The sequence below is a fragment of the Pipistrellus hanaki genome, assembly GCF_964339955.1.
Source record: "Pipistrellus hanaki genome assembly, chromosome: 8".
In the NCBI taxonomy this organism is placed as follows: domain Eukaryota; kingdom Metazoa; phylum Chordata; class Mammalia; order Chiroptera; family Vespertilionidae; genus Pipistrellus; species Pipistrellus hanaki.
The window spans coordinates 42974782-43001981 of NC_140510.1; the positions used below are offsets into that span (position 1 = coordinate 42974782).

The 27200-nt window shown below is 44.8% G+C and overlaps 1 protein-coding gene across 1 annotated transcript in view; it reads right to left on the reverse strand.

The window, feature by feature from the left end:
- STK39 (serine/threonine kinase 39) overlaps positions 1 to 27200 on the reverse strand; it is a 252613-nt gene that overhangs the window by 118266 nt on the left and 107147 nt on the right. Inside the window, exons 9-10 of the mRNA XM_084892329.1 lie at positions 22382 to 22430; positions 22213 to 22278 (exon numbers count right to left, since the gene is read on the reverse strand). Of these exons, the coding sequence (XP_084748455.1) occupies positions 22213 to 22278; positions 22382 to 22430 (115 nt within the window). The remainder of the gene's footprint in view (positions 1 to 22212; positions 22279 to 22381; positions 22431 to 27200) is intronic.

Consider the following 27200-nt stretch of genomic DNA (forward strand, 5'->3'; position numbering starts at 1 on the left):
GTGTACATATTTTTTAATGTATTTTATTGATTTTTTACAGAGAGGAAGGGAGAGGGATAGAGAGTTAGAAACATCGATGAAAGAGAATCATTGATCAGCTGCCTCCTGTAAAACTCCCACTGGGAAAGTGCCCACAACCAAGATACATGCCTTTGACTGGAATCAAACCTGGGACCTTTCAGTCCACAGGCCGACGCTCTATCCACTGAGCCAAACCAGTTAGGACTCAGGTGTACATATTTTAATAATAAAAATAAAGTTTGGTTGCAAGTGAAGGAGGAAATGAGAAGGGATAATTTTAAGTGCCCATTTTCTCATTCAATATCTACACAATCATTTTATAGTAATACTAGAGGCCTAGTGCATGAAAATTTATGCATTGGAGTGGGGGGAAAGGGGGTAGTCTCTAAGCCTGGCCTGCTCCCTCTCACAGTCCGGGAGCCCTCAGGGTGGGAGGCCACCTGGCGATCAGGAAAAGGTGACGCCCCCATCATACCTCTGCTGTTGCTGCCATTGCCAGCAGCGCAAGCCTCGGCCAGCCCTAGTTACCTGAGCCTTGGGCCAGCCCTGGGAGGCTGGGCAGCCGACATCTGAGGCTTGCCTGCGCCTCTGGTTGGCCCTGGGCAGCTGGGAAGCTGAGGGAACTAGGGGACTCCAGAGGCAGGTGCACGGAGTGGCCAGACCTGCCTGGGGCCGGGCCTAACCGTACCACAAGCCTGCCACCCCGGGGACTGGGCACTGCCATCTTGTGGCTGTGGGCTCTGCCATCTTTGAGGGCATGGCAGCAATTAACATATACCCTTCTTATTGGCTGTGTGTGCCGCCATCTATGAGGGCCGGGCAATCAATTAGCATATTCCCTTCTTATTGGCTATGGGTGCCACCATCTTTTGCAATGGCACAAGGGTCAATTAGCCTATTCCCTCTTTATTAGCTAGGATGTTTCACTCACCCTTATAGGAAGACTAGAAATTCATTTCAATCACAAGGTGATTTTGATACTTTACCTATTGCAGTGTTTCCCAACCTTCTCTCATGATGAGAATCACCTGGTGGAGTTGTTAAAACACAGATTCCCGAATCCCAACTAAGAAGTGCTAAACTAGAATTTTTGAGAACATATAGGTAAAATTGCATACCTAACTTAGTGCTCTGTATATAACATCTGTGTTAGAGCACTAGTTAAGTATACAATTTTACCTATATGTTCCCAAAAATTCTAGTTTAGCACTTCTTAGTTGGGATTCGGGAATCTGTGTTTTAACAACTCCACCAGGTGATTCTCATCATGAGAGAAGGTTGGGAAACACTGACCTATTGTACTCACCACTTCCCAGCCAGCTTATTAGGATAACTAGAGAGAGGCTGTGCTGGTCCCAGATGCTGAGTGTGATTAGTTAATATACTTTTGTTCTCCTCAACAAGATACTGTCCTGGGCATGCCCTCAGGTACAGCCCCTGTGCCCGTGGGCCCAGTAAGTATCAAGGACATCCTATGCACCGGGGAGTATCTGTCCTGCCTCCCCCATACCTCCACCTGGAATGTTCATCTCCACCGTTACCTCCTCCTGCTCTCCTTTCTGCTGGGTGCAGCTCACTAGTGCCACTCCACTGCCGACCCCAGGAGCACCTTTCCTCTTTTCTTTCCTTGTCTCCTTCTCGTATTATTTCCTTTTACTCCAAAAGTGATCACACAGGTGTTTTCCAACAGAATCACAGGATCTCCCATCCCACATGCTCGCTCTGCAGTGTGCCACTGACACTCATCGTAGAGTCTGTGTAAGCCTGTAATCGCAGGAGAGGGGATGCCATGTGCCTTCCAGAGGCCACAAAGGCCCCAGAGTTTCTGCCCGGTCCACTCAGGAAGCTTGCTCAAGGAGCCAGTCACTATGCTGTGAGGAAGAGAAACCACATGGCCAGGCCAGCTGATGTCCCAGACAAGAGCCATCATCAGTTGCCTCCGCCATGGCAGTGGGCTACCCTCAAATGAAGCCACAAGTCACTCGTGGTTGCAACTACATGAGACAGCTCAAGCAAGATGCACTCAGCTGAGCCCAGTTATGCTCCAGAACCATGAGAGGAAATAATAAATGACTACTGCTGAGGGAAACTATTAAGTTTTGGGATTGATTATTACCAATAGATAATAATCAATATGGCCTAATACATCAGAGTGTGCCTTAACAACAACAGAGTGGAAATGCAAATCCAAACCAAGTGGAGCTATTATCATGAAGAGTTCATCTCTTCATTAACGCTGTATTGATTAATGTTTATTACTTGGTGGCTACTTTCATGCTCCAAAGAAAGGATCTATTACTTTATTCCCCAACCACCTCGAAAGAGAAGGCTATTCTGGAAACCTGAGAATTCCTGAAATCTCATTTTAAGAAGGCTTCCATTTTAGTGTAATATGTGTCAAACCCTCAGCTATACCCTTTAAGGCACGAAGCTTTATACAAAGTTAACTATATGCATACATTAGGTTGTTGACAATTTATGTGTTTTCCTTAAAAATCAATCTATAGCAAACTAATATAATTCAAATGATCTATAACCCTGCCAGTTTCACTGAACTGAGAATACCAGGATGATGATGACCTTTATAATTTCTTCATGTCACAATGAATTGGCATTGTCCAGATGCAGGGGCCAACGGAAGTGGTATTTTCAAATACCATACATAAACATACAAAAAGATTGTAACAGGGAGCCTAAATTCCACTGCACACCAACACCACAAATTCAAAAGTTATGCTGAATTTACTTCTGAGAAAACTGGAGAGATGTGAGTCCCATTGCACCATTTCAAGTAGAAAAGTTTGAAAAGACAGGCTGTGTGGGGGAAAAGGGAAAAAGCAAAGTGGCTGGGTAATTCTTAGACAGACAAATCAGTCTCTGGGAAGTCAATAGCAGCCAATTTTTCAAACAGTTTATCATGGCTAATTGGAAATTTTGCTGACTTTGTCAAGGTTTATATTGTATCCAAGATTGAGAAACCTGAAAATCTTTACAGCAGGAAAGTGCAAGGCCAAACGAAGGCCAACTGGAGTCTAAACAAATGAGGACCCGCTTGGAAGGGAAAGCTAGCGAATGCTGACCGTGACAGCTGCCCTGGTGCAGGGAAGGGCGTGCTGATTCAAGTCTGCGAGAGAACCAGGGTCTAGGTTAGGCCAATGGAGCCACCTGATCAGGGAAAGATATTTCACAGCCCCTGAAGCCCTCCCAGCGGTGACTTCCTAGGATCATGAATTTGTACTGTTTAAACATCTCTTCTCTAGGTGAGTCTTCCCTTCGGCCCCAATATCAGGAATAGACTTCTTAGTCAGAGGTTTGTGTCCTAATCATAACGGTAATGGGGCTACAGCCCCATCACGCTGGCTCAGAGCCAAATCAGAGGTTTACCTCAAGCAAGTACAAAGGACTTCATATTGTGGTTAGACCATAGAAAACTGCCCATATTCAACCTTCTGGGAACTCTAAAAATAGCAATTTCATGTTTCATGTGTATTTTGTGAATTAACTTGACTCCTGGACTTCCTTTTATTTTCTAATTCTTATTTTCCCTTTACCTACTTTTTGTCATCTATCAAATAAATTTTATCCAGCTGTTGTTTTTTCCTTTTAAATCTATTTTTATTGGTTTTAGAGAGAGGAAGGGAGAGGGAGAGAAAAACATCGATCAGCCGAAACCGGTTTGGCTCAGCGGTAGAGCATCGGTCTGCGGACTGAAAGGTCCTAGGTTCGATTCCGGCCAAGGGCATGTACGTTGGTTGCAGGCACATCCCCGGTAGGAGGTGTGCAAGAGGGAGCTGGTCGATGTTTCTCTCTCATCGATGTTTCTAGCTCTCTCTCTCTCTCCCTTCCTCTCTGTAAAAAAATCAATAAAATATATATATTTTTTTAAATCGATCATCTGCCTCCGGCTGGCCACCAACCGAGTATCGCGCTTGCAATCCAGGCATGTGCCCTGACTGGGAATGGAACCAGTGACCTCTAGGTGCATGGGATGATGCCCAACCAACTGAGCCACACTGGCCAGGCCCAGACCATTGTTTGCATCTTTGTAAACCATCTCAAATCTTCTCTGATAAGCTAGAGTAGGAATAAAGAAATAAACACATCAAAATGTTTTTTAAGTGGGTTTCAAAATAGCCCGCAGCTATAGGCCCTTTCATTAGAGTATGTTTTTTCCTGAGCAAACTGTTCTCAAAGAAAGGAAAACATTGCTCTTCTCTGTACCTTGGCAGGAGGAGACCGGCTGTTCTAACATTCTAAATTAGATACGCTTTCCAACATCATCTGGGGGAGGAGAGAGGCAGGTAGTCACCACACAGCAGGGTGAAAGGAAGTAAGCAATGATGCATTTGTACACTTGCAAATACATGCAAAGTTTTTCTCCTGGAGTATCTATGATATTTTTCCCCTTTTATTTATGTAATAAAATTCCTCAATACTTTTTGATGACTATTAGAACTTGACTGCTGAAACCAGTTTGGCTCAGTGGATAGAGCGATGGTCTGCAGACTGAAGGGTCCCAGGTTCAATTCCAGTCAAGGGCATGTACATTGGTTGCGGGCACATCCCCGGTGGGAGGGGTGCAGAAGGCAGCTGGTCAATGTTTCTCTCTCATCGATGTTTCTAGCTCTCTCTCCCTCTCCCTTCCTCTCTGTAAAAAAAAAAATCAATAAAATATATATATATATATATTTTTTTTTAAAGAACTTGATTATTAGAATTTGACAGCTGCAGGGAGGGGGGGGGGAGATAAATCTATTAAACTCTCTTCTCTCCTATAAGTATTTACTTAGACCCCACAATGTGTAGCCAAGCTCTTTCATGTCGAAGATTTTGCCTTACCTAAGGAGACACTGCACTAGTGTCAATGGCTGCACTGACTCAGACAGGACTAATAAACCACAAATGTGGTTCAGCACTGACGAAAATACACTAAGGTTTGCGTGTATAGAAACAACTATGTTGTCATTAAAAATTATACAGAATCACACCGGTTGACATTGGGAAAGATCGAATTCTTTTATTGTAGAAAAGCAAGGTGCCTAACAATTGGTAGATTGAACTCATGGGTAAACTGTACACAACCCTCTGAGTGTGTGTGTGTGTGTGTGTGCGCGCGCGCGCGCGTTCATAAAGAGATAACTGGTAGAACATGTAACAAAATGTCAAGAATAGTTATTTCTGGGAGGTGATATTCCTAGGAGTTTTGTATCATTTTTTTCCTTGTAAAAAGCATGTTGTTGTTTTTTAACTGAAACAATAAATCCACTTTCCTCAGCACATTAAGAAAGAATCCCACAATGTGAAAAAGCATTGTCCTGGGCAGAAAGAAGGAATTCAAAATGAGAGAAAGAAAGCAAAGAGCTGATGATCATGCTTGTGTTGGCCAAAGAAACAAGTAAGTTGTAAATAGTGTAAGATGGAGTTTCAACGTGAGTACAGTGTGCACAGACCATAAAATCTCAGAAGAGAAAAGCAACATAAAACTGTGATGCTGTGAGCCCATAAGAAAGAAGAATTTCCTGTGTTTGAGAAGGAACTGTGGAGATGTAGAATAGATAATAATAATGCTTTCAGAAATTCAGGAAACAGGTGAAAATGTATATGTTTTCCAGGGCCACTAATTAGGGCTCCTGATTAGCTTAGCCGAAGCGTGGCATTCTGACTGAAGAGCAGTGGGAAATGAGGGTTCGAAAACCATGATGTTCTGGAAGACAACTGGACAATGGCTACCAAAATCACCTCACATATGCCCACTGGCCCTGCATTTCTAGTTGGAATGTTTATCCTACAGAAAAATCTTAAATGCATGCAGAATGACATGTTTACAAAAATAATTAATGAAGCAATACTTGTGACTACAAAAGTTTGGAAACACCTAAAAGCCCAACAGTAGAGAACTGGTTAAATAAATGACAATATGTCTTACACTAGAATGTTAGGTAGTGATAATAAGTAAGAATGAGCCTGGCCGAAATCGGTATGGCTCGGATAGAGCATTAGCCTACGGACTGAAAGGTCCCAGGTTCGATTCCAGTCAAGGGTATGTACCTTGGTTGCAGGCACATCACCAGTAGGGGGTGTGCAAGAGGCAGCTGATCGATGACTCTCATAGATGTTTCTAACTCTCTATCCCTCACTCTTCCTCTCTGTAAAAACAAACATATATATATAAATGAGCCTGGCTGGCATGTCTTAGTAGTTGAGCATCAACCTATGAACCAGGAGGTCACTGTTCAATTCCCAGTCAGGGCACATGCCTGGGTTGTGGGCTTGATCCCCAGTGTGTAGCGTGCAGGAGGCAGCCAACCAATGATTCTCTCTCATCACTTATGTTTCTATTTCTCTCTCTTCCTCTCCCTTTCTCTCTGAAATCAATAATAATAATTAAAAAAAAGAATGAGGTAAGTTGTATACATATGTGTAAATATATTCAGGGGAAAAAGGGAAGGCAAAGAACTGTATAATATGTTGCCTTTTGGAATTAAAATGAGTGAAACTATTTTGGGCAGACAAATATGAAAAACAATTTCACAAAGGCGAGTTGGTCAGAAGTAGGCAGGCCAGATTTTCAAAGTGCTTCTTCATTTTAACCTCTAGTTACTGCCAGAAAATTCACCAATGTGAGAATAAAAGAGAACTCCACCCACCCTACTCATTCCAATGAACTTCATAGCTTTACCATGATCTTTTCAGCCTGGTTTTCACTGGAAACAAAGCAAGGCCTCTGCTCCATTAGGTACAACATTCCTCAGGGATTCTGCAAACTGCAAACCAGCTCAGGCCCATGCAGGTGACTTGAAGTCATTTTGTACAACAACAAAGTCAGCACCTCAGGCCTCAGAACTCCCTCATTTCAGTGGGCCTACTTCAGAAAATCCCCACAGTGAGATGTGACTAATTAGCATACAAATAAAGGGTCTTGGGGAAGGGAGTCTGAGCTTGTAAATCAATTTCAAGTGCAATCTCATACCTACAAACTGCAGCTATAACACTTGAAAAATTAAAGGGGATATATATATATATATATATATATATATATATATATATATAAACTCTAATATACAAAACTGAACAACTGGCCGCTATGATGTGCGTTGACCATTAGGGGGCGCACAAGGAACATGGCAGGCATTGGCCACGCTGGGATGGTGGAGCAGGTGAGTGGGGACATGGGACCAAGGCAGGGTGCTGGTTGCTGTCATCAGGGCAAGCCTCTGGTGGTTACTGAAAATTCTTTGCTGCTGTGCACTGCGGTCCTGCCCAGCGCTCACACCTGCTGCCAGCACCAGCTCTGCCGCTTGCACCTGTGCTGGCGCCCAGTGCTGGAGCCAATCACTTGCACCATCAGTGGGTGCGAGTGGTGGCTGCCGGCCCCGATTGCCCCTGAGGGCTTCTCCACCTCCCCCTGCTACTGAGAGGTGATGCTGCTGGGCTAGCCCCAGTCGTTCCGTGCCATCAGCGGGTACAAGCTGGGGGTGCCATCAGCACCTGGGAGCAGCAGCGGGAGCAGGGCTGCAGGCAGACAGGGGACCGGGGACCATGGCAGGAGGTGCCAGGCGGGGGCATGGAGGATGGGCCAAGACCCACCTCTGTGCCCACAGCAGCCTCATGGCCCACAGTTCCTTTCAAGGTGCATGAATTTGTGCACTGGGCCCCTAGTTTTAAATAAGCAAACACCATTTCTTAGAGGGGTTTATAGATGCAGGAAATACCAAATCCTGTCTTTTAAAGGATGCATGAAGCAGTACACATTTGAGATTTTTTAAAGCCAGGGTTTGCAGGATTCATAACCAAAAGGGATGACTCCAATTATGGGAAAAATGAAATTGGCTGTGTCGTATGGATGAGCTATATTTATTCTACAACCTCACTTTAGCACTGAAGTTTAAGCTAAAAATGATATCTTCCTTTAAAGAGCAATGAGGGTTTTGTTCAAGGGAGTCTTATGTATGGATTTTGAGGATCACAGTATACCAAGATTCTGATGTATTTCTAAAGTGACGATACTCAGTTGGAGACAAGATGGCAAAATACTTTAAAATGTTACAGTTATTACCTGCTCCTCAATTTATCTTGAAATTACATATATGTCAGAACTAAAATCTGAAAGAATAGATTATATTCCAGATTAAGCTAAACTTAAGCTGTAATCCAGGATTATGTGGAATACACAATAATATGAAACTCACTCAAAAATAATCCAGGAATCATTTGGATGAGCTGCTATTTTTACAACAGATGAGTCACCTGGAGAATGGCAGTTATTTCACATGATGTGGCTTTAACTTTAAAAAAAAAAATTATGTTAGTTCTTTTACTATAATCATTAATATTTAGCATTCACGACACGGCTTACAAAATACGTTGAACGTAACCATTAGTTAACTTCCTGGCTATTAGATTGAAAATCAGGGGGTGACTGCGATTTTATCCTCAGGCTTTATTCTCAAATATTGCAACCTTAGCTTTTTTGGGGGTTGTAATTCTCAGACGAACAGCTTCACAGCGTGACGAACCGGTCTTTTCAAAGCCCGCAGGCCTTGACCTTGGGGGGCTCTTCTGCAGCACAGCCTGCTACGGGGCGACCGCTGGGGAACCCCGAGCTTTCCAGGCCATGTCTCACCTGGCTTGCCAGGCCCTGCCGGAAAGAAGGGGGCCCCTGCCCCAGAGGACATTAGACCAACTACACTTACTGCCAGGCAAGCGCCCCCGCGTGTCCGCCTCTGTAAAGCCTCAGGTGAGGAACTGGCAGGAGCATTTCTGCTTATCAGGGAGCTGCCATCAAATACAGGAAATCTTGGCTCATGGACTCCCTTACTAGACCTTCAAAAAAACCACTCCCTATATGTGTACCTACATTCAGCTTTGGAACATACAAACTGCCTGGCGTAATGTCTGGCCTTTTGTTTGCCCCGCAAAATAAATTAAAATTGAGAAGTAAAATAAAAATACATGTAAATAAAACCCAAACTGTGGGACATTACTGGGAATTTTGCTCACTTGCGCACTCTTTATAAATCCACCATCAGTGGTAATAGCTACTGTAATACTGTTCATAGTGACTGTGCCCTGTGACCATACATAAAAAGTAACTTTTTTTTTTTTTAAATCCTCACCTGAGAATATTTTTCCCATTGCTTTTTAGAGAGCGTGGAAGGGGTGGGGGGACAGAGAGAAAGAGAAAGGTCAATGATGAGAGAGAATCATTGATAAGCTGCCTCTTGCATGCCCTGCACTGGGGATCGAGCCCGCAATGGTGACTGACCTCCTGGTCCATAGGTCAATGCTCAACCACTAAGCCACACTAGCCGGCCTGCCTGGTCAGTTTTTATATTTTGTTTCTTATTCATTTTTATGACTCTATCCTTTATTTGTTTTAACATTTTCTATGTAGTTATTTACATAGAATATATACTATAGGTAATTCCAATATCTCAATTTCTTTAGAGGGCACCTAAATTGGTTGTTTATTTCTAAAGTTTTATTTATCTTTGGAGAACAGTGTTCCTTCAAAGAATATTTGTGTTTGCTTCTGCCTAAAGCTAAGAGGCGCCATCCACGCAGGGACATTTTAGCCACCTCTTTATCAGCTTAATTCAGGAGTCTCAGTCTCAATTCTGAATTGTCCGCTTTAGGAGTAAACAAAACATCAATGTGAGGGCTGCACAACAGGTAAGACACAGCTCCCTTCTCTTGCTGCTGCAAAGCTGACTTAGACATTTACCCCCACACATAACACACGGCTTAGAGCTCAGCTTCCAGCTTTTCCTTTTTTTCTTCTGGATCTTTACATATGGTCTCTACTTCCTGTGAGCCCAAAATACAATGTAATCCATGCTGGAGGTGGGATCCAGCTATTGGGAAGCCCAACTTACTTTATTTCTCACCTGTGCACAGTGAAGGGGAAAAAATACTCTAAAACAAGCAAAACTCATTCCAAAAATTGAGCAATTTTCACTTTATAAATTCAGAGATAAGTTTTTAATACCTACTTAAATCCCACTTTCAAATTCTTTTGCACTTCCTAAGGGTCTTGGAAGTTTGAATGTGGCCTGCAATATAAGAAAGTGCGCCATCCTCAACTCCCAACAGAAAAAACCCTGCCTGCCCTCCTTGCCTCCAATCACTAATAAGAAATAAAAATTAAATGTTATTGGAAAAGGAGTGAAAGACATCCAGCCCAACTTCCACATTTATTCATTCGGCCAACATTTGCTAAGCCCCTATTTTGTCACAGAACATGGTAAATGCTGAAGACAACCAAATAGAACAGTTCCTGTTCTTTAATAAACTTACAGTCTATTAACTGTTGTATTTCTATCGTCTACCTTTGTCTTAAACAATATTTTTTTAAAAATAGCACTGAACCAGGACCCAGATGCAGTGATCTTGGTCTTGGTCACTGATTAAAAATCCATTCAATCTCCACAGAACTCAGTATCTGATAGGTTCAGACCAGTAGTCTTCAAGCTTTCTCAAACTCTCCTACGTACAAATTTTTTAGACTTCCAGATGAGATTTCTTTGTTATGGTTCACCGAATATTAATACCAGTGGTTCAGTAGATTATTTCACAAACTTGGCACATGTAGGAAATGATAATATCTGTGCTGCATTCTGGGATAATCTGCTAAAGTGATTCACAGCACCTGGGCCCAGAATTCCACCATCCCAAGCCCTGCTCGCCTGCGACCCATTCACTGCCCACCTGTGTGCTCCGGCCACTGGCTGGGAAGCCCTGGTTGAGATGACAGCTAAGGTCTCTTCCAGTTCTGCAGGTCCTTCACAATTTTTAAATCCAGTCTATTTCATCTTTAGTTTTCATTATTAGAACTTCCCCTATAACATGAGCTCAAAGCTGCTTCCTAACCCTCTCTTCATTCTCCAAATATGAACTCTCCATCCACATTCTTGCATCCCCCACTCTGCACAAGGGTAGGCCAAAAGCTCATGCATCCATTCTGCCTGGTTAGATTACCACACACCTTCCTATATTATGCATCAAAGAACCGGCATTATGAGGATGGTAAGAATGAGTGCCTATATTAATAATAACTCTAATAAAGTCAGAGCACGCTGGAGACAGAGATGCCCACTTTAAAAATGAATATAAGATGAATTAAGCAATACCAGAAAAAGACATGGTTTGAGAAGATATTGCAGTCTGCCCACATCAAATAGCTCAGCTTGCAACTGGTGGGATGCAGATTAGACAGATCTTATATGAAACACCCAGGAGTGGCTGCTCTGGGTAGTTCAGAGTGTGAATGACAGAGAGGCGGGAACAGCATTGCCCAAAGGCCAGCAGGCAAAGGGAGGAAAGCAGGAGATGAAATACAGGCATTTAATTATGTCTCTATAATTATAAAGCAGAATTATTCAATGTGTTTTGTACAGTGAGCTTGGTGATATGGCTTCCTTCCAAACCTGCAGACACACCAGAAGGTCTGTCTTGGCCATTTGCACCACTATTAGTTGAACTGCTTATTGAAAATGCAGGGTCCTGGGTCATGGGCCTAGACCCACTGACGGTGAATTTCTGGTTAAGGGGCCTGGGTATCTGCCCAGTAAGTTTCAGAACAAGTAGGCATTAAGCTTCTCTAAGGAAAATGGACAGGAGAATCACTCTCAACGTAGTAACAGAGATGCAGTAACAGAGATGCAGGCTCATAGAAATAACAGCATATTACAGAAAAAGTCAGTGGGAGGAACTGATTTAGAGGTCACTGATTTCAGAAAACTTTTACTTTGGTCTAACAGATACCTTCATTGCAATTGCTAATAAAAATACCCTAAAATAGGAAGTCTTTCTAATTATAACTTAAACATTCATAAATAAATGAAGAACTCAGAAATCTTACAATTGAAACAAAAATGAACACTAGCGTTCTAAATAAACTTCAGTAATGCGAAGTCCTTAAGGAAAGTAGCAAGACTGTATGTATTGGCTGAAGAGGGAAAACAAACAGTTCTATTTGAAGAACCAGGATTAGCTGCTGGGGCTGTACAGAGACAGAAATTAAGAGGGAGAGAGTGGGATGAAATTCACTAACCTCAGACATTAATTTCCTTAAGGAAATAAAAGACAATCCTCACATGACATTTAAACACTTCTTTACGCTCTCCTGCACAACACACAACCTCTTCCTCGCAAAACATTCCCGATGCAAGGGAGGAGAGAGAGGGCTAAAGCCCCCATGGGATCCTGTTATGTTCCAGAGCCTGCATAAGCCTTTGATATAAACTGTCATGTTTAAACTTCACAAAAACCCTCGGAGGTCAGGAAGGTGAATAAATCAGGCTCGGAGAAGCAGTGTGACTCACCCAAGGTTCCGTGCCAGCCAAGGGGCAGTGGGGATGTAAAGTCAAAGTTATACTTTTCAAAAATGTCCTGTGCAATGACTCAGAAAAGTGGGGTTCCAACCCCGAAAGCTATAAACGTTCCGGTCACAGGGGACTGAACCAGGACACTAAAGTATGACAAAAGCAAGTAAAAAAGGAACAGCTCGTTATCCAGACTGTGTGGCGCTGCCCTGTGACGGCAGACGCCGGTGTGACCAGCACCCGGTGCAGCACAAATAAATGGCTCCCTTCGAACCTCCATAATGAGGCCTCTTGAGCCAGAAGCCCAGGGGTGATGAAAAATGTTTGATCGGTACCCTCAGGCAGCCGGCTGGCGTATCATTTGTTTGTTCTGGACAGGAGAGATTGCAGTGACAGAAGGGTGAGCAAAAACACCTCTGCACACTGCACACTCGGCCCCATCCCCGAGAAACAGAATCCCTTGTCCAAGAACAGGCTGCAGAATGGGCTCCCATCCTTCTCACCAATGGCTCTCTAACCACCTTCAGTGGCCCAAAGAGTGCAGGACCCCAAGTTGGGACCTCCCTAATAGGCTGTCAGCTTTAACACGGGATATATTCTTAGCTCTTCCAAAGTTACTGAAAGTCTCAGGTTGTGAAAACTGCTGAGAGACTTACGGTAGAATGTTTTCTACAAAATAGCTACTTGTATATCTAGAGGGGGTGGGGGAGAATGAAATAAAACAAATGTGCGGGAATGACACTTCAATATCGAAAATAAAGAATATTAAAGACCATATGCTAGGCAGAGAGTGTGTGTGTGTGTGTGTGTGTGTGTGTGTGTAAGTAACATATTATACTACAGGTAAAAGACACAAGAACCAGGCTGGGATTTGAATACATCGCCTCCTCCCATTTTAAACAACAAGCCAATATGCATCAATAATTATAAGGCACATGTACTCTGTGACTATACAATTTCATTCCTAGGAACATATCCTAACAAAACAAGTAACATAAAAGCAGTAAAGCACGCACAATGACGTTCATCCCAGTGTGGTTAACAATTTAAAAATTTCAGACAATCTAAACACCTATCAAGAAAGAAGCGGCTGACCTGGAGAAATGACTCTTTGAGCGGACACTAAGGTCTTCTTAGGATGGAGGCAGCTGACACATCCAAACAGAGGGAACAATAGCATGTGCAGGAGGCTTAGGTAAGCGGACATGTGGAGAATGAGGGTGGACAGTAAAAGACAAGGAAGGTATTAGTCTGTGCCAAACACCAAAGGCCCAATTAAGAATTTAATTTTCAACCTAGAGCAGTGTTTCCCAAACTTTTGACATATGTATACCCCTTCTATAATTTTCGTAATGCTGAGTACCCCTCATACTCATGAGAACATAGAATTAGGTGCAGCTAAGCACGGTGTAGTGCATATCCCCACCAAACTCTTCCCGTACCCCTGGGAAACACTGACCTAGAGGATCAATGAGATGCCACTGAACAAACTGCATGTCACAGGTGAGACAAAGAGGGTTCGGCTGAAGCCCACAGTCACCCAATAAACAAGTTGGAGAGCCAGGGGCTGCTGGGCTTGGCAGAAGAGACCAAGCTCAGTCTTACTTAAGCACAGACTTCCGTGGACCCCAGCTTCCTGTCCAAGAGAGTCATTCCTGGGCCTTTTCCACCTCTTTCCAGGCTTGGTTTCTCACCTTCTTCATCCTTCTTCTTCATCCTTCCCTTCCCTCCTCATACTTCTCTCCACAGAGAAAAGTCCCAGAGAAAACCCACCCCTCAGAACTTTGTCTTTATCCCCTAAGGCCATGATCAGCAAACTGCAGCTCGTGAGCCACATGTAGCTCTTTGGCCCCTTGAGTGTGGCTCTTCCACAAAATACTAATGCTATTTTGAAGAAGTAGCATTAGAATAAGTTTAAGTTTTAAAAATTTGACTCTCAAAAGAAATTTCAATCATTGTACTGTTGATATTTGGCTCTGTTGACTAATGAGTTTGCCGACCACTGCCCTAAGAGGTCCATCTGGTCTTGATAAAACAGGACCTTCCCTGTTCCTCCCTAGTTGAATTATATCAGCTAATAAACTGGTTGTATAATAACCCAAACAATTTCAAATGACCTTTGGAATGTGGGTTAAATTAAGGACTATTGTTTTAATTGCTTAGCTCTATTATTGCTTTGTAAGTTATACAAAGGCTCCTTCTTCTTTCTGTATATGAGAAAAAAAGTTAAAAGTTAGTACACTCTCTTCTAAATCAGTATTAGAATTTGAGAGAATTTAATGAGAAGCTTAGAAAATTCTGTATCAAAGTGCAACCTTAACTGGACCTCTTGAATTTTAATTTGTTTTAAAACTACTTAATTTCAAATTAAAAGAAATTGCAAACAAAAAAAAATGTTTGGGCTTAAAAAGGGAACAATAAAGCCGTACTCTTCTATTATAACAATCAAATCTGTTTAACATAAAACAAGCAGAGCACCATCCCCTCCCACCTGGCACTCACACAATGATTTTTTTAAGCGTGTGAACGGCGCCCTCTGCTGGTCTCATGACATGTCTTGGATAACAGCAATGTAAAATGCTATGGGAAGGCAAGACACCTGGATTCATTCTACTGGTGTGGACTTCTTCCTTTCCTAATTATGCACAGAAGGAATTATCCATTACTTCCTATCTCCTTCACCTTTCCTTCTCCAAAATGTCCTGCTCATTGTAAATATTTACAGGATCATGATATAAAGTTAAATGTAAAGGGTTAAGTTTAAATTATTTCCCCTAAAGGGGGGGATAAATGACAGCTGATCCAAAATTAGAAAGCACTAAAAGCCTACTTAAACCTAGTTTTGAAATGTGGCTTCAGGTAACAGGAAGACTTAATGTGTGTGTGCTGGCCGAAGACAGAAGTGCCAATAATAAATACGCTGAGTGGTAGGGACTAAATTTTTGCTATTAAATACTCTAAAGGAGATAATACACAAATGTTAGATAATAAAGTCTAACCATTCCACTTTATGATAAGGTGGCAAAGGTGAGTACAACTAACTGGCTCACCCAAGACCCTTAGCGAGTTAGTGATAACAAGGAATTTTAAGCCTAAACTTTGAGTCCTAGATGTGAAATACAATAACCCAGCGCCAACGGAAAAACATCATCACTGTTCTCCTTCACAACCAGAAGCTTTGCCGCCCCCTCATGCTCTCCCAAGGACGCCATCATCATCACTTTGCAATGTGGCTCACCAAACTTCCAGGCCACACACTGCTGCTAATGACAAGACACTGTGCTGGGTGCTGGGGACAGGGAATAGTCTGACACCATTCCTGCACCCAAGGTACAGAAGGCAAAAGTGTGAGGAAACTACATTTGTACAAAGAGTATCACTCACAATACTGTTCACAAAATGATGTAGGACATTATTTTTAAGTTTCCAACTGGTGTGTCTAAGACATCTCATTCTGAAAATACTAATATCCTCCCCACCACCACCACCACCAAAAAAAAAATTTAAAAAAAAATGCAGCTACCAGGACTAGCAGATCACAATTTCCAGAGTGGATTCTCCTGGCTCAAAGTCAAATGCCACCAGAAAGGGCCACTTACCCAGAGTAAATGCATTTTTTAATCAACTCTCTGACTGGACTGACAGTCATTTATGATGCTTTTTCCACTTGCTGTTTCCTCTATCCTCTCCTGTGCCTCCTTCATCCCCAGCACAAACACCAGCCAGCCAAACTCTTTACAGCAGGCACAGGGCTAAAGGAAAAACAAAAAAATCTACACCCTCCAAGGTTTTCAAGGACTATGAAGTAATTCCTGTCCCGAGTCCTAGAGCAAATGAACTGTTCTGATAGCACCCCCTGGTGTCCAAAAGCACTTTTCTCACCAAATGAACTCTACATTCTAAGCTGACTAAAATGATGCATTTAAAAAAAAAAAAAAAAAATTAATGAACATAGCCAAGGGCTTATTTATACTAGGAGAACATCTGTCCCACTTACAGACCTAGTTAAGCCAGTAACTTTAACTTCTCTGAACACCTGCTCTCTAAAATAGGAAAAAAAAAAATAGCAAACTCAACCACCACAGCCCTCTTTCCTCTCTTTTGAGCATGGAAGTACCTCAGTGAGATAGATTACTATGTGGCTGTTTATAAACAAGAGGATGGGGAAGAGAAACACAAAGTAATAGGAGGACACACACGATCGGGCCTACCTGAATGCATTTCTTGCATCGAATCCGCGATAAATGTGACAGGCAGAGAGGTCAGTTCACTTTCCCTTCAGAGGTATCCAACACCTGGACTCCCTCCTTCCTGTTTCCCGCGCCCTGAGCACTGCAGGGACTGCAGAACTTTCTGCAAATAGTCTGCCACCATCCAGAACTGCATTAATTTGACCACAAAATACTGGAAATTCTCCAATCTTGTCCTTCCAAATTGAGATTTTTGGTTTTGACATGAATTATGTAAAATATAAATGTTACATTACTTTGATTTGTAATTTACAATAAAAGTGGCAAGAGTTAAAAATACTTAAAATCATCACCCTTCCACCTCCTGTCCAGTTAAAAAAAAACAACAAACAAACAAACAAAAAAACCTCACTCCAGCTGACTAAGGTGCCTAACACTCAGGGCTCAGTAAGAACTTAACAGACCTTTGATCCTTCTGCTCCAAATCTGAGACTTTTTACAAAGCCAAAAACTTTTGTTCAGTTTGCTTTGCACAACCTCACAGAATCAAAACCCATCATTGCCCTCTACTGGGCAGACTTGGAACAAAACTAAAATCCATTTATAAAGCATCTGAAATCACCTTAGATCTTCTCCAGTTTCTTGTGGATGCAAAACACACGGACACAGAAGGCTGACTGTGTATTTTTTTTAAAAAAGTCCACATATATGTGGACCTGCATGATTCAAACCAGTGTTTTTCAAGGGTCAACTATTTACACATATAAAAGGCTAATATGCGAAATGTCCCCGTGAGAGTTCAACAGGGAGACCAGGAGTTCTATCGCGCGCTAGGACATGTGCTGACCAACCGGGGGTGACGAGAGGCAAAGGGAGGCTTTGGCCGGTGGCTGACAGCCTGCGAAGGGAGGCCCCAGCTGGCAGCCGGAAGGAAGGCACCGGACAGCAGCCGGATGGCCATTCCTGGGACCCTCCCGTGCACGAATTTCATGCACTGGGCCTCCAGGATTAAATCAATGTAAATTGTAACATTCCTATCATTTATTCCTAAGCACGAAGGGGGATGAAATGAATCCAGCAAATGGGTCCTTCCTGTGGACCCGATCTTACAGGCTGTTTTAAGAAAGACTGGGACCCACAGAGACTGTCCCGTTGTTCCCATTCACAATGGTTCCAGCCAAATGTGGCAGTGATACAATATCCCTTTCCTCCTTCCCATAATGGCTCACTATTTCTAACATCTCGATTTCATCACTGAGAAAGTTCAAACAAAAATCCTCCAGTTGCCGAAACCGGTTTGGATCAGCGGTAGAGCGTCGGTCGGTCTGTGGACTGAAAGGTCCCAGGTTTGATTCCGGTCAAGGGCATGTACGTTGGTTGCGGGCACATCCCCGGTAGGGGGTGTGCAAGAGGCAGCTGGTCAGTGTTTCTTTCTCATCGACGTTTCTAGCTCTCTATCTCTCTCCCTTCCTCTCTGTAAAAAATCAATAAAATATATATTTTTTTAAAAATCCTCCAGTGATCCTACCTCCCTTCAGAACACAAGCAACTGCAATAACAAGACCTGAGTACATTTCCTCACCTCACCTCTTCTCGGGCCAATATGCGTTTTGGCTGAGCAGCTGGCATTTGGGCATCTGTGGAGCTCCTAACCCTTTGCCCTGGCCCTGCCATCGGTGGGTTTCAGCAACAGACATTGCATATGCATATGAGTGTGATTGTGGAGACTCAAGGTTCTTCTAACTCACATGCAGCCAACTGTGAGACATCAGCCAACTCTGGAGCTCAGGTGCTCCCACGGAAGATGCACACAGCCCTAAGCATATGACTTCTACCAAATACTTTATACCCTTCCACACCCAGCGGACCCAGCAGCTGAATGGTAACACCACAGGCTGTGGAACCCCAAAAGGCGGCCAGAGACAGGCTCCTAGAAAGCCACGTGAGAGGGAGTAACGGCTACGAAGCCTTTCTTCTCACGCACGGGGATCAGTGGAAAGTTAAAAAGAAGTTATGTAGCTGCAGTGAACTCTGTTCTTATGAGTGGTTATTAGCTAGCGTGCCCTCATGTAGAATTTACAGAGTGTCTGAGGGTCCAGGAACATCGACTCTCTCATCACCCTCCACCACATGCCTGGGGTCAGACAGAACTTCCATTTCACAGACAGAAAATTTAGGGCAAGAGGAAATTAAACCACGCTTATCAGCAAAAGAACCCAGAATTGGCCAAATACTCTGCCTTTGGCAAGAAAACAAATATCCCCCATTTCTATAATTACCACACACACACAGAAATCATCTTACATTACCAAGCTACCAGGGAAGCCAAAGGGGTCTGTTTCTATTTCTTAATAGACTTCTCCCCTGACTGAAAGGAGTCCATCAGGATGAAGACAGGGAATTCTGAGGCTCCCAGCGAGCACTTCCCGCCCTGGCATCTGCCTCTCCCAGGCCAGAGGGCAGCAGGGCGGGCTCCGAGGGGCCTCCTGAGAACAGCCGCCACGCTGGCCCCCCTCTTCCGAATCTGAGATGGATGCATGGCAAATAAGAACACACACATCGGAAAATGTGTCTTAATTGGGGTGACCACAAGGGAAGGAAAGAGACCGTCTACGACGACAAATGTCAAATCAACGGGCTGCCTGACGGGGCCAGAGCTACGTCAACAGGCCCCGTCGCGACGTAAACACCGGTGTGTCAATGGACTGTTTGTTTCTATTTTGAAAAATAACAAACGGAGGAGACAAAAATCAAAGCGCTCTCACGGACAGGTAGCCTCTGAGGAACGAGCCTGCCCCAGGAACCCGGAGCAGGAGGCCCTGAGCAGCCCGGCAGAGGTCCAGGCGGGGGAGCCTAAGGACGAGTCACACCAACCGCACACGGAAAGATCCTCCTACCAACTGGTACGCCAAAGTCACCTAAACACGGTGAGCACCAAAGACATCCCACAACCAAGGCGTCCAGTGCACTTGGTGATGGAGAGTATTTCCTTCCTCGTGGCTGAGCCTGCATGAAGCTGCAGGTATGGAGCGGGCAGATGGCTGCTCGCCAGCATCGTCAGCCGCGGAGGGAGGGAGGGAGGCCATCGGCTATTAATAGGAACCTGAGGGACAAGTGGATGTCAAGGATCGGGGACGGTCAAGAGGGTGGAAAACAGAGTTTCACCCCGTCTTTCCTTGGTACACTCGTGGAGCCAGCTAACGGCTTCGGTTCTTACTGTGAACAAGACACACACTGTCATCAATGCGGACCCACCTGGTCGGCGTACCTGCCCCAAACCCTGGGCAGGGTGTGGAGCGCAGCTCACAACCCAAGTGGACCCTAAAACGAGAATTGTGGCAGGGAAAGTGCCAACCGAGCGAAGCCAGAGAGCCGGGATAACCCTGCACCTCCTCTCTGTAAGATGTTTAGGAACTAATTTCCGTCCTCCCTTTACTCCTCAGTGTGACGCTGAGATGTGTGGCCATTTTCTACTTGAAGGGATAGAGGACGAGACAAGCCCCAAGGTTTAGGTCTACAATCAGAAAGCAAGCAAACAGCAGACGACATGGTTGGAAAAAAATCAGACCACACCCCTAAACATTAGCAACTTCTTGTCTCAGAGACACGTGAAACGGGATCTGGAATGCATGGCGCACTAATATGTAATAAATCACTGGAATCTATCTCTGAAAGTAAGGGAATAGGGTCACAGCCTGAGCGGTCTTCATTTTCTCAAGCTGGTGGGAGGGGGGCCAAAGGAAAGTGTGGGTGACGCAGTGAAAACCGTACGTGGTTCAAGGCAGCTGGATTTCAGGTCAAGCGGGGCCATGGCTTCATGGCTCAGAGCTTGGCCTTTGTTTGATAAGAACCTCCCCGCCACCCACCCCACACCCCTCATTTATTTGCTTAAGTTTTTGTTTGATTTTGGAAACCACTCTTGAGCAATGAGGTGAGGTGATCAGAAAGTCAATCTTGCACCGGAGTCTAAGAAGGCGCAGAGAGGAGGCAGGGAAGGAGAAGGGGGAGAAAGCTGCTGCTCTGTCCAGTTAACACCAGGAGGAAACGGCTCGGAGCCACGGTGCAGAGGGAGGTGAGGAGGGGATCGTAATGAAATCAGTGGTTCGATGGGGAAGATGAGGAGGAGAGCAGGTCTTAAACACAAAGGTAACCCGGGTGTTCTGAGATGGGGCGACTCAGGAGGACACAGCACAGGAAGGCTGGGTCTGGGCGGGAGGCAGCCTTTGAAAAGGGCCCCTGAGAGGCTGGCCGGCCTCTAACGAGGAGCTGGAGGCGTGAGGCTAACGCTCCACAGAGAAAACCTTCTTAGGGAAGAGCCTCGGGATGAGATCAGACAAAACTTCCGGGGGACAAAAAGCAAAGCAAAAAAAAAAAAAAAAAAAAAATGTTCTTTGGAGACACAGACTGCACAAGCCAATGGCTTCCTAACAGCTTTTTTTCAACTCTGGCTGACACTTTAGAGATCTCCTCAAAAGACCTCGTGCTCAGCTCCAACACCCCAGGAATCTCCCGGCTCCTCCTTCAGGCTTCGCTGTGGGGTCCTGTGACTGTGGGCATGTCCAGCCTCTACTGTCTCTAACCAAAGCGCTGACGCTGCTGTGCTGGAGGTGCCTCTCTGAGCCACGACCTGCCCGCTGCCACCTTCCCTCAGAGACTCCCACCGGCCAACGCGGCAGCCCCCCAGCCTGAGCCGGGGCTCCCGGCCCAGGAACCAGCCCAGCCCGCAGCGGTCTGCTGGCCCAGCAGAGACGCTCAGGTGGGTCACTCCTTGAAGCCTATTCAAAACCTATTTAAAGGAATTCCACGGCATTAGCGAAATGCATTTCATACAGGACGTTTTATAAAGCCAAGGTCTGGAAGTTAGCATTCCAAGTTACTCCCAGATGGGCCTATGAGATGCCATCACTAAGGCATACTTTGCCAGTTTTATTTACAGAGCGGGGGACTCAGCTATCGCATCAGCTTTCTTAGTTAAGTGAAAAACTAAATCTGTGCCACATACATAGTTTTAATAATAAATATCTATTATAATTTTAAAACCAGAATAGAGGTTGCATTTTATTAGGTTTCATACCATAATGAAATCAGTAATTACAGAAAGATAAAACTCTGGTGAAACACACACATAAATACACTTACACATACACGCCACTTAAAAAATATCAAAGCTGGAATGACAAACTTTTCAAGTCATCGTAAGACTTATTTAGTTAACATACGGAGGACAATCAAAGTCCCCACAGGATCTTTTAGGAGGAAAAAACCTATACCTCCCCCTCCCCCACAAGATATTCCCAATAACCATTAAAAACAAAAGTTTTGTCTTTCCTTTTGTCATTTCAAGTGGCTTTAACAAGACTGTTCCTCTTCTGTAAAACCCAAAGGAAAGACAGGTATTCAAGGGAGTTCCACCTCTCCAGTGTTCAGAACTCAGGACGGTCCCCTACCCACTGACCTTCTCTAAGCAAAGCTGATAAACAGAAAAATGAAATCATTTGCGTTTGCCATGGTTCCCACGCCCAAACAAAGGGAAGCAAGCTGGGATAACCAGAAGGCAGCGTGCCGCCATCTGAGTAATCACTGATCACGTGACCTCCAAACAGGCGTGTCCTGGGCCTGTGGGAAGCTCCTTCCATGGGTTTCCGGTCCTGCCGGGCTGGCGGGCTGATGGCGCTTACCTTTTTGGCTCTTTGGGCTATGTCTGGTGTTCTCGTGAGCAGCTTCTCAATCAGGTACTCTCTGTTCTGCAAAACAGATATTCCCAACACTTTAACATCAGATCCGGCACGCAGAAACTCACAGTGTTTCAAAAATAGCAGATTTTACTTGGGGTTTTAAGCATGTTACCTTGGCTTTCTGGAAGAATTTGCATTTTAAAAGTTCTGCTGCTGTGGGCCTGAAAGATCAATAATAAATTAGAGTTGAAACAATGACCACTCCATACACACACCGCCTTGATGAAACAACTTTAATCCTAGCATCTTTCTGGAAGACCGGTTTTAGGAATAGCAAAACCAGACACTAAGTTAATCACAAGCTGGCACCACATAAGACAGTGCCCGTTTTACAGTGCTTTCCGGGCTCCTTGTCTGCAAAACACACAAACTCCTCTGAGTTAAATATTTGGGGCACGATCCATTTTCCATCCTCCGCCCTTACACTTCACTAAGTGAATGCGGTGTTTCCAAAAGGTGTCAGACCGACACATCCGTGAGCTAAATTCCCACATTTATGGAGAAGCTGTATAAGCTGCAATAGGACCCTCAGGGAACTCCAGTGCACAGCGCTTGAGGATTCTCCGAGAGTCGGGAAAGGCAAGGGGTCCGGTCCACACACCACGTGTGCCCGCTGTCTGCACCTCCCCCGCCCCCAAACAGCCCTGTCTCACTGTCTCAGGTGTACCCGGACCACTGTTTTGCAGGGCAAGGGAAATAGGATGGTGATTAATAAAATGCAAATTCACTTAAAAGGATTACTGGATGGGTCTGGTTGTTTCCTCACGGAGTCATTGGACTTGTTTCTCGGTCTGAAGGCCTGACTAGGTTGAATCAAGTGGTTGGGGGGGGGGGAAACATTCCCTAGATGACACTGTGTCCGTTTTACTGCAGCACGTCAGAGGCACGTAACATCAGGTAACATCACTGGGACTGATGCTAAGTTTAACTACGTGGTCCCCAGGCCTGAGATCTCCCCACTGTGAACATATGTTTTACCCACTGCAATGGGAAAGCGTTCTTTTGGGTAACACTTTGGCATTTCTGTTTATGAATATCCTATCCCCCAAAACCTTTTACTTGATGATTTTAGCATCTGTGCCTTAAATAAGTATTCTATAGGAGGTAGCAGAATACTGATTATCTACTTCTGTTGTCTATGAGCTGGCGTTAGTCCATAAAGAACAGCTTACTTCATCTGTCTAAAACTTCATCTGTCTAAAACAGCTGTCTAAAACAAGCAGCAATGCAGAAAAAGAAAATCACATAAATCTATACTATAGGACAGTCAGCAAGACAAATGAACTGATCTCTTCCAAAAGTCAGTGTCAAAGAGAAAAAAAGGGAGATGTGAGGGTACGGTTCCGGATTTTAAGACTAAAGAAATATAAAGACAAATGTAATATATGTCCCTGGGCGGAATCCTGCATTTGAGAGAGAAGGAGGAGGAGAAACTACAAAAGACCTTTGAAATCATTAGAGACTAGAGGCCCGGCGCACAAATTTGTGCATGGGTGGGGTCCCAGAGCCCGCCAGCAGAGGGAAGGGGGGCGTGGGAGGCTGGCTGGTGGTGGGAGGTTGGCTGTGGGAGCACAGTGGCCACCAGGGGTTGCATCAGAGAGACCAGTCATTCTGGTAGTTCCGGTCATTTAGTCTCTTTGGAATTTATAGTATAGACTCGAGGCCTGTGCATGAAAATTCATGGACTAGGGGGGGACACCCCTCAGCCCAGCCTGCATCCTCTCTCAGTCCAGGTGCCCTCGGGGGATGTTCGACTGATGGCTCAGGCCTGCTCCCCACGGGAGGTGACCAGTGGGCCGACTGGGGGACACCCCCATCGCACTGGTGGCCTCCCTCTGCAGAAGGCAGCTGGCAGAGTGAACAGAGGACAGCTTCGGCTGGCCCTGCCCCCAATCACCCCTCCGCCAATGCCAGTCGCCACCCCCCCATCACCGTCTCCAGCTGGCACCCGCCCTGACTGGCTTGGCGCCGCCCACTCACCAGCCCTGCCCCTTGCCGACCAGTTGGTTCCACTGTTCAGTTGATTTGAATATCAGGCTTTTATTATATAGGATAAGTGAATATGCTAGGTAACAGACAATTTTAGGAAACTACTGCTCATTTTCTTACACATGGAAAAGTACTGTGGTTATTTAGAACGTTTTTCAATTTGTATGGAATGCAAGCTGAAGTATTAAGTCTGTTACTTATTTTCAAACTGTTCATTCAGCAAGTAAAATGTAGATAAATAGATATAGTAGATATGAAAAATGTTAATAATTGTTGAATCTAGGTTATGGTGTAGAAGTAAACACTGTAAAGTTTTTCACCTTGTCTGTAAGTCTTAAATTGTTCATAATTTTAAAACTGGGAGGAGGGAGAGAACCATTACTGAGTATCATTAGGTATTCTCTCTCAGGCAATGCTTTGCAAAGGTGCAAACGGTACTATGTTGGGGGGAGGGTGGTGCAAGTTTAAAAGGATTCTCACATTTGAAGAGATTAGAAACCTCTTCTTTGGAACCAGAAAGCTCCGATAACATGTTTCCAGGGGCCAAACCCAAGCACATAAAAGAATCAGGAAACGTGGCCAAGTGCAACGATGCACAAACTGCCTGAGTCTACCCGGGCCCCACACTGTACTTCTGTGCAAAGACACAGAAATCTAAATTGTTCCTGCTCTCTCCCTGGGTTTCAAGTGGGACGCTGGCTGCAGGTCCCTGAAAAGAACCCAGAATGGCCACACCCACCGACATGCACAGCCACGAACTGCTCACTGCTCCGAGCAAACAAAGGTCTAGTCCACAGGTGGGCCACCGTTTACACTTTGTGTGCCACATCTCTTGGTAAGCTCGTCCGAATCCATGAGTGTGCGCCTTGTGAAACTAGAATGGAAACTAGAACAGAAAATGAGACTACTCTTTTACAGGAGTGGACTCTGATTGCTATTTTAACGTATGCTCTCACTGATCGTCGGCAAGGTTTTTGGCCTCCAGCTACTGCAAATTCATCCTTTCCCTCTCTCAGGAAATACATATTTATCGAGCATCTACTATGTGTTAGGCATGATGCCAGAGGCTAGGCATATTATACCTAGTACCTCATAACGCAAAGCAAAACTTCAAAAACCTAGGAGGCATACAAAAAACTTAGGTCGGATTTTTTAAAGTGAAAAAGAAACCTAGGAAAATCAAGACGGTTAAGGAGCTCAAGATCACTGAAACCCTCATCGCCTATGCCCAGCACCACTCCAGTGGCCTCCCAGTGAGTCTCCCCATCACTTCTCTTCCTCATTCCAACCCATCATCCAAGCAGAGGAAAGAATCAGGAAGCGACACTAAGTGCAGCCAACCCTTGCAAACTGTGTCTGTCCGTGGAGGCCCTAGATTCTGCCTCTAAGCAGCCCTTCATTCAGCCCAGTGGGTCTTGGGGGCCAGGGAGGCTAAGCTTCTCCATCCTCATTTCCCATCACACCCTGCGTGACCTCTGTCCTCCAGCTACAACGATGTTCTCGCCCACCTTGCTCTCTCCTGACATCAGCGCACGCGGCTTTTCTTGTTTCACAGTCTGTCACTGACACGCCTTGCTCAGAGGTCCAGAGCTGATTTAAAGGCCAGGCATCTTCAGAGATGCTCCTCCCAGCTCCCGCTAACCAGCTTCACTCTGATCCCCGCTCCTGCTCACACACCACGCCGGCCACACTGCCCTTCTGTAACTGAGGGTTCCTGCCTCCTACCTCCCCCCCACTGGGTTATCCCCCCTCCCACGACAGGGCCACACAGCACCCGTCTTTATACATCCGATGCCCGGCATAGAGCGGGAAACGGCTATAGCTCAATTTCATGCCACAGTAAAATACGGGGCGGAAGAAACGCTGCGAGCCCTCTGGACACAGAACCACAACTCCTTGGGCTAGACTTAGTCACCACTTGAAGTCTAAGCATCTGATCAATAGAGTAGGAAATAGCAGAATGATGTAATGAAAACAGACTCATGTGAGCCCTGCCCCCCCCAAAAAAGGAAAAGGGGGAAAGTCTGTACACAGATATACTGACACGGGAGCCAAAATGCTCCATGCCCCCTCTGCACCCACCTCCTCCTTCTCACACTAAGGGTCAAGTGCAGGACCAAAGCAGAGAGAAGGCTGGGAAATGCCAGGCATACCCTGGGACTCAGGGCTGGGAAAATACTTTCCCTTCCCCAGCAAGGTCACTTCCATGGTAACGGGACTATAAAGGGGGAAAGCAGACTCCAGGGTTTCTCTGCACTCCGCTCCCGCCTTCATCAATAAATACAGAAATGCAATCACGGGAGAATTGAGAAAAGGTTTAGAGAAGCCTCATTTTTTTTTGTAGACTTAATATTTATATTAATTAATTAATAGGTGATTTCTACTCAAAACAGAGTACGAAACAGCAGGTCCTTTTGGTGCTCGAGTTAGCTTAGGTTGTCTACAGCGTTGGAGTCAAATCCATGTGCCACAAACAACCGCAGGACAAAGTATGGGAAAATGGAACTGGGAAGAATGAGGGGAATGAGACAGAGAAGAACGTGACAGAAGATAGGAGAAACCTGACTTTAGTCTTTTGGTTTTGTCTGTTTTATGTTCGATGCCATAGCAACTGCCCCTGCAGGGTTAACGTGGATCCCTTGATGCTACCTGCCTCTTAGCGAAGTCCACAGGAGCAAGACTCCCGCAAGCACAGTATGTCTTCTGTGGCTGCTCTCAATTATCCAGCAGCACAAGGCAGTATAAATACAAACACTGTCTTGTGAGCAATGTTAGATCAGCAGCCCACATAACTGGCCCGGCATTGAATGATGATTCAATTTTAAATCCTCGAAAACAATGTGGCAGTCTGCAAGTACCCACATTCTCAGAAGAAAATCTGGTAAAGGATTCAGTTAATGCATATGGATGAACCCAAGTTCACTGAGACTTGAAATGGTTTT